Source organism: Aplidium turbinatum, chromosome 1, assembly GCF_918807975.1.
Source record: "Aplidium turbinatum chromosome 1, kaAplTurb1.1, whole genome shotgun sequence".
Taxonomy (NCBI): domain Eukaryota; kingdom Metazoa; phylum Chordata; class Ascidiacea; order Aplousobranchia; family Polyclinidae; genus Aplidium; species Aplidium turbinatum.
The window spans coordinates 17,918,521-17,926,658 of record NC_137472.1 but is presented as its reverse complement, the minus strand read 5'-3'; the positions used below and the strand labels follow the sequence as shown (position 1 = coordinate 17,926,658).

The 8,138-nt window shown below is 36.9% G+C and overlaps 1 protein-coding gene across 1 annotated transcript; it reads right to left on the bottom strand.

The window, feature by feature from the left end:
• Positions 1 to 332: 332 nt before the first annotated feature.
• Positions 333 to 7,887, bottom strand: LOC145784029 (uncharacterized). The gene is made up of 8 exons (XM_082595788.1): positions 7,687 to 7,887; positions 6,411 to 6,536; positions 5,173 to 5,274; positions 3,085 to 3,202; positions 2,853 to 2,975; positions 2,164 to 2,353; positions 1,261 to 1,351; positions 333 to 557 (listed from the first exon to the last, which is right to left on the bottom strand). The coding sequence occupies exons 1-8, from the start codon at positions 7,841 to 7,843 to the stop codon at positions 400 to 402; spliced, it is 1,065 nt and encodes a 354-aa protein (XP_082451914.1). The 5' UTR covers positions 7,844 to 7,887; the 3' UTR covers positions 333 to 399.
• Between the last annotated feature and the right edge of the window lie 251 nt (positions 7,888 to 8,138).

Here is an 8,138-nt window from a genome sequence, read left to right as displayed (position 1 = left end):
CTTGCAAAGTTTAGCAAAAGACCAACATCCGTTTGCGCATTTTTTACTATTTTTGTTCACGAATGTTGCAATATGAAAAGCGTTACTTTCAAAGAAATTTTTTTACGATTACGGTGTAAAATTCTTTGTATTGTAGGCTATATCTAAATGACTTACAGGCGCAGCCTACTTAATTAGGCGAACGAGGCCCAGGTTGCTGTCTAGATCAGTTTGATGAAGGCTATTACATTTTGCAGTTGAACGCTTTGCGTTGAACTTCCATTTTATCATTTCCACTTTATGTGATTCTTTCAAGATGAAAAAGCATCATAATCAAATCATTTATTGCGCACGACCAAGCAATAATCAAGCATTGCTCGATTTCAAAGCTCCTTTCTCGTTCCATTCGAGAAGCAAAATTCACAAAGAAGTTGCTGACAATTTTCTTGGTTGAGAATGGGGCACTGGAGATTGAAACAACTCATCGGGACTAAAACTTATTTGCTCCGCCGATGTCTCGGTATCACTCGTCGGTTCATGATCGTGGCCGGTAAGATCGCTTATGCGTCGTCCGTTTCCTGAAAGCATGCAGAACAGTGTGTGAAAATAGGTTAATTCAGATGTTAGGCTACCGTCAACAAGAAAACGGCACATCAAAGCAACAAAAAACAGATTATTCAAAACTACACAACTCATTCACAAAATCGCATGGTTGCCATTTGAAAATGATGTGTCTTTTTATAATTTCTTCATTTTTGATAGCTTGCTGCTTTCAGTAAGACACAAAGCCAGTTGTCTTACTCGGCTATTAGTTAAGGTTAACTGAGCTTAAGTTTGATTTTTAACATCAAGAGAGACTCAATAAATTTGAATATGCTTATAAAAACTTTTCAAGATTTTGATTGGAATGTCTGATGCTACCAGATGTAATGAATGCATGGGGGTATGATTCCGAAAACAGGTCTGCTGGAATATATGCTTATGCAGTCGACTTACTTTTACTTTTTGGTAATTTTGAAATAAATATTTCTTAGTGGTTTGGCATCAATCAAAAGCACGCAGTTGTAATTTAGAAAGGCATTTACAGGCACGCATGAATGTGGAATTGAAGATAATATTTCAAATTTTTCATCTCAGACTATCTTAATACGACGCGCATGTAGCCTATGTCGTTGATGGACACATTGATGAACTTAAGGATCATCAACAACAATTTCAACAACAACAACAACTTATCGATCATTAACAACTTCATCAACAACAACTGAAAGCATTCTTTGCCTGAAATGTAAGCCAGTTGTATGTGATCGTGGTGTCCTCTTTGCTTTGTTTCCACGTGTGGCGATAGAGAGCCGGCAAACTTTTTAGCACTCTGCGCAACAATAAATCCTGAAATCTTGTAACATAAAATTAATTGGATTTGTTGCTGTCGATTATGCTTCTGAAACTTTAAAAGTTTGTGCTCATGCTTTATAATTAAGTTTTAAAATGTTGATGTCCATTTGAAGCTTGCTCTGTGGTTTTACCTCCAATCGGAATGTAAAAGTTAATTTTCTCAGCTGCATATTTACGGTCACATGACATGAACACATTTCATGGCATGTAATCTCAAGAGTAAAACAAATAAAACAAGCAAAATGTTAAGAAAACTATTACAAAGTTCAAACTTAATTGTCTAACTCTAACACACTAAATTTACCATATCATGCTGATTGTAATGTACCATGGCTTGAATGAAATAAGTTTGAACACACAGGCTACATAAAATCAGAGGTGGGCTGTAGCGCGCTACTTTTGTAGCGCCGCTACTTGTGCACTACTTTTTTGGTAGAAATAGCGGCGCCAAATTTTTGAGTAGCGGCTGCAGTTTCCCAAGATAGTGGAGAGGAGATACATTTGTTTCAGTCGAACATTCGCTACTTTCCCATTTAAAGTAGAATTTTTTTTTTTTTATGGATTATCAAAGTAGCCGGAGTATGCTGCTTTTAAAGTAGCAGATCTCCACCTCTGCATAAAATATACATTTTATAAATCATACATTGTTAATCTAATTGGAATTTAAAATTTAAACAATCTAAAGTTAATGCATACTAAACCATACAGCAAAATCCGTCATTTTTACATTGATTCAACGTCTGCAGACGTTGAATCAAGTAAACCGAACGAAGTTTGCTGTCTGAAAACCTTGATCAAAGCTGAAGCGCTCTCAAACGGAGAAGATAAGGCAAAGTTGGTGGTGAGACCATTTCGACTCAGCACACTGCTTTTAGCTGAATGTTCTTCATCTGACTTTACATCAGTGGTCTTATTCTTTTCTTTATACAAATCTTTCCCTCTATTACCCCACGCAGTGTAGTCGTATACTCGCCCCCTTCTGCAAAGCAAAGAATATATGGAAATTTAAATTAGGCTACTTGTTTAAACATTTAAGAATGTCAACAAATTGATTTCAATGCAGCATTTCTTAATTTTAACGATAAGTTCAGTTCAGCAGGCCATAGCCCATAGAAGGGCCGTAGGCGTTTATCTGTAGAGCAGATTCTGTTTATAGGCTACTCATGAGAGAAATAAAGGGCTATAGTCGAAGGGGCGTCACTCCGCAATCGAAGGGGTGCCTTTAGGCGTCTTGCCAAAGACACAACCACATGCTCTTGGACGGTGTCAAACCGGCGGTGTCGAACGTCGAACTATGGTTCTCACCACTCGGCAATGATTAACATTCAGTAAAACTGCTTATTTAACCATTTTTTTTGCAAAATATGACTCGTGCACTCAAGCGCAGATTTCATTGGCCTACTAAGGTAGAGAAAGCTGTTTCCTTATAATTAGTGTTTACAGTCGGTTGACTAAAATTATTATAAAGTAGATTTTACTGGGAAAGCTGCTCCAATTTCCACGTATCGCTTCCACATTTTAGATTAGCTTGGAAGTGCTCCGAAACTTTTCGTCTGATTTCCCTTTCTCTTATCTCTTTGTGTTGTTTCTTGGAGTGCAACCTAAAAATATTACAAAGCAGTTAATGTTCGTAATTCCAAATGTGTCCGTTTTCCAGACCATTGCAATCCCTGACCATTGAATGATTCATGAACCTTTTTATAAACCAACCTATAAGTAATTGTAATGGTGGCCGTAGCTCCAACTACACCCATCCCAATCAACATGCTTCCAAATAAAGTGACGCGAAACCAAACGTCATGTTCCAGTTCAATGATTTCCTGGCTGTCTGAAAAAAGAAAAGAAATTGCTTCTTGGATTTACAACCAAACTAAGCTGAACAACAATGTAAACAGCCAGTAGAAACCCCCATTATAAGTCTATAAGTAAAAAGCTCGTAAGTTTTGTTATTAATATTTTATTTGCTTTTTCTTTTCGAAGACGTCTTTAAACTTTTTCCAAGATAATCTTTAAGCTATGGATCAAGGGACGAGTTTGAATGTTCAGACTTGAGCCTATTTACTTTGAAAGGGATATCGTATAGGGGGAAGGTCTAGTTAGTTGAGCCAGAAATCCATTTTTCTGCAATAAAAATTTAACGACAAACTTTACCAAAAATCCGAATCCATCATGATAAATTTCAGTCTTATGCGGTTCTTGTGAACATGTTTGTGTTTGCGACTGACCCCGATTTATATCATTTATCGGCATTTTAAAATTGAAATTTAGCCGGCTCAAATGATACCCTAAATTTCACGGTTGAGCCACCCGTTGTTCACGGTTGATCCACCATTATTTCACTTCCATAAGATATCCCAAAACAGAGCTCAATCTGCATCAAACACAATAAACTCTTCTCTTGAACATCTTGCAAATAAACAATCAAAAAAAGTTTAAACGGTGTATTGTGTCTAGTGTCTTAAAATGAAAGAACAGTGAACACTGAACGAACAGAAATTTATATTTCTGAAAACACTGAGAACCATTGAATAGGAAACTTTGCACGAAGGTGTTTTTACCTTTCTGAAACGATTTCGCGAGGTTTGTGAAGAAAACGAACATTAGCAACCAGTGGCGTTGCTATCGAGAAAAATATAAGGGGGTAGTGCTAAAAAAATTACCCTCAAACTGGCGCATTACAAAAAAAACTACTCTTATGGAAGTTTAAGGGGGGCAGTGGACCGCCCCCGGCTAGGACACCAGTTCTACGCATCAATTACAGTACGGTACAACAAAATTAGGGCAATACGTAAGGACCATCGGCTCATAAACTACATTTCTTATGATAAAGGCATGGCTCAACCGTGAACATTGCAAGTGGCTCAACTGTTAACATCGCCGCCATTTTCAAAATTCATGAAAAATTGCCAAGAACCAACTGGCTAATCAAGCAACGAGAACTACTAAAACAAAGAGTAAGTTATCCTCACCTATCCCAGTATTTCCATTAAGACAACGATGAAACATCGTAGGAAAAAATAACACATTTCTTATTTTTCTCAAAACTACTTTTACCTACCATTTTACATTTAACTGCTTCACAATTTTTCTGCTTGTAGAAAATCCCTAAAACTACATGTGCTGATGGACTTCAAGTTTTTCCATATTTTTGTTATGAAACGGTTGACTAATCATGCACGACGTTGCGATAAAACCGGATGGATCAACCGTTACCCGGCTCAACTAACCAAACCTTCCCCTACGCAATTTTTAGATTGACAACCTAAAAACCTTGAATTATTTTTTAAAAAGAGTAACTTCATTTCTTTTGCGAGTAATTTTTTATATTTTATTATGCAATGCAAAAAAATAAACAAAAAAATAATGAAACATATCAATAACAACAACAACAAGTCACTCGAAGAAAGACACCGTTTTCATATTAGCGTTATGTATTTGCTTTTTAGAATTTTCCATCTTAGGACAAAAGTTTTTAGTATTTTTCCATATTATGTAAAATTGTTCGTCGTTAGATAACTTGAGCAACACAATAAGATCTTGATCTCCAACCTTACAGTCTATATCTTTTTATTTACAAGAAAATTCAATCATAGAAGAAAATAGCACTTAATTATGTATCTCTTTTTTTAAATTTGTTTAAATTTTTAAAAAACTGCAAAGAGTTCAGAAATAATCAAGAATTTGCTTAAATTAAATGAAAATGTGAGTTGCAATATTGTTTTGAAATTAATAGAACTCATTGCCCATACACTGCATGCAGTAAGCTGACTTTTAACAACAGCCATCGAAACAACTTACATGTTTTTACATCATCACTGTTGGCTACTGAAGAATAGTGACCAAGAAAAGCGAACATCTTGGTAACTGGAAGAACATGGACAACAACAATAAGAGAAAAACCTGAAAATGAAAATCTAGGTAGTAGAGAAAGTCAAAAATGTACATTGCTTGATAAGATTCTTCTATCAACGTTGCACCACAAGAAGTAGATGTAAATTCTTGGAGTTTTGCTCTCACATGCATTGCATCCACTTTAAAAATAGACATTTAACCGATTTTTTTCGAGTTACCAGAAGAAAATTCAAAATTGAAACGATTTAAATTTTTACATTCATAATCTATAGGCTACCAGGCAGGCCTATACCTTTTATGGGTTATCGACTTACCGTGCTCTGTAAATCTACTTCTATCAAAAGGCTCACACCTGGTTGGTTGAAGATTTAGACTATGTGTACAAAAAAGCAGCACAACCAATCTTCGTGCCCACCTTCAAACATATCATTAAGTGTTTTACCAAAGCACTGTAGGACGTTTTCGATTAACCGCGTCCATCTAGCATACTCCCCACTACTTTTAAGAAACCATCTTAATCTTCCTTTTTTTTCTTGATCAACTCTTTTTTGCTTTAAATCAAATGTGTTTATGTTTTTCTGGAAAAATCAGCCAGTCTCTAATTATTTCATGCAAGATAAAAAAAACATTTTGGCTTTATTTGAAAAGCCAAAGTTGGTCGAGGTCTTTAGTCGTATGTGCGCCGTGTATTCACTGTTTCTAAACTACACACTTGCAGGAGAAAACAAGTGCCACTTCTGATTTGTGTATAATTGAGCAGAAAAGTGTGACACCGTGTGAAGATGATTCAGACGCATCCACATCGGTCTTTGCAAGAGTACACCGATTCAGATTGCCTATGAGGCCTACAGAGAGCCCACACCTGTATCTTGGTAACTATGGCAACGTGTTATGACGACGTTTGAAGGTGAAGGTGCCGGGGAGGGTCACCCGTTGGTCGACGTTGCCTTACATGCGAAAGTGGGATCTCCCGATGTTGGGATGCTCAGTGAAGGCAAGTCGACCCTTGTGTTCTGTTAGAAACCACTTACGTTTGTGGTAGCAAAATCCCAAAAGCGGATTGAGTTCTTTCGTGCTACAGACACAAAAGTTGATTTTTTTACATTTCTGTAAACTTTTTATAACATTGAAGTCATCACCACCAGGTAGCCCATAAATCTTAACTCGATTAAAAAGACACTCACCAATCAGTATGTAAATACAGCTGCTGCACACAAGCAGTGGAGCAGTGGAATATTCTTTGTGTGCAAAGGCGGTGTAACCGAACAGACCATACATTATCAGCAGTCCTGATCCAATTAAGCATATTCCTACAAGTAAAGACAGATAAAGCTTCCTTAAATTGTTGTGAGCACTCGCATTCGCTGTACGAAGTTACGAATTGATTGATAGTGTAGATCTTTATCTCGGACTGAAAAATCCTATTTGAAGGTTTTTCTGAGATTTTTACATATTTTTTTTTTATCTGAAAACTTTGAACCATCCACGTATGCCCGATCACCGAGATTGACAGAGTGACGTTTTACGTGGGAGTGGCTGTGAATAAATCCATCTAACAAGTGACGCTGAATGGAGACTTGTCCGTAAAATAGGTAGGCTACGCTACTCAAGCGCATACTCCGAGAGCTAAACCATAGTTTCTCTGTCTTCTCTTTTCTTTGTTAACAACTCCGCGTGTTTATCCATCTGAGCAATCGGTTATCGCTGAGCGGACCAGGTTGCAACCAGCAAATGATTGGTCAAACAATGTTGTTTCTATCTTGGTTTCAGTTAAACGATTAGAAAAATGTCAATATTAACCTGTTGGCTAAGTAGTCGTTCGTATCTACACGACCACGGAGTAATTTTATGAATTCCTGGAGACTGGAGTAGCCTAATATTCTGTATCGGACCAATTAGATTTAATAAGGAGTAGGGATAATTGCCGTGGGCTTAATAGGTCAAGTGGAGACTAATCTATGTTAAAAATACCCAGCCAATGTGATCACCGTAGACAACGCTAGTGATCCGGATAGTTGCACTTTTAAGTAGGCTATTATTGTGGTATGACCAGACCAGGGGCGTTGGGAGGATAATTTAGGCCCGGTATCAAAAATATTCTCGCGCCCCAAATTAAGACACTTCTCAGAAAATTTTACTACATGCAAAGAATAGGAGATAATTTCTTCAAGTTACCAGGCCCTATGGAAAAGGTTACGGGCTTCTACAATCATCCCGGGCCGGTCCAAAAGTAGGCCTACCCCCCTGTCAACGATACTGGGTGTGGCTCTTTAAATTTGTCTTGTATCGTTACAGATATTCCTCATTGGAGGTTTTAATCATATTTCTTTTGAGAGACTAGTTTAACTATTTATACTGCAATAATCATTATAATGAGTTTATGTATTATTGATGAAGCATATTACAAAAAATAGAGATTTTTCTAATTTATATTCTATTTAGGTTCATTACATCACTAACCGACATAAGTTGCAGCGTTGTTGAATTCTTTCTGTAGCTTCAGAAGTTCAATGGCTACCAAGACAATCCCAGCCAGTTTGACAAACGAGGCCAGCATTTCCACCCAAATCAATATTCTTTTGAAACGTCGATTTCGATAAAGCCGCTTCAATATCATGCTGGCTCGTCTTTCATATGATGCTTCACAACTTAATGGCAATTAAAAGCTTCATCAACCATTGTTGTCGTTGTTTATTTGTTGCTGAAATATTGGCTGCAAGCGACGTCAAAAACAGAAGAATATTCACAAGTTCGTGTGGTCTGGGGGAAGAGAAGGTAATTTGATACATTTTTAACATTTTTGCCTGTTCACTGAAAATTACGTCACACAAACTATTGATTCTAGGCTGAAACGAACGTTTGATCCCTTCACACTTTTTAAAAACATTTCACTTTTCTTTTTTTGTTAGTTT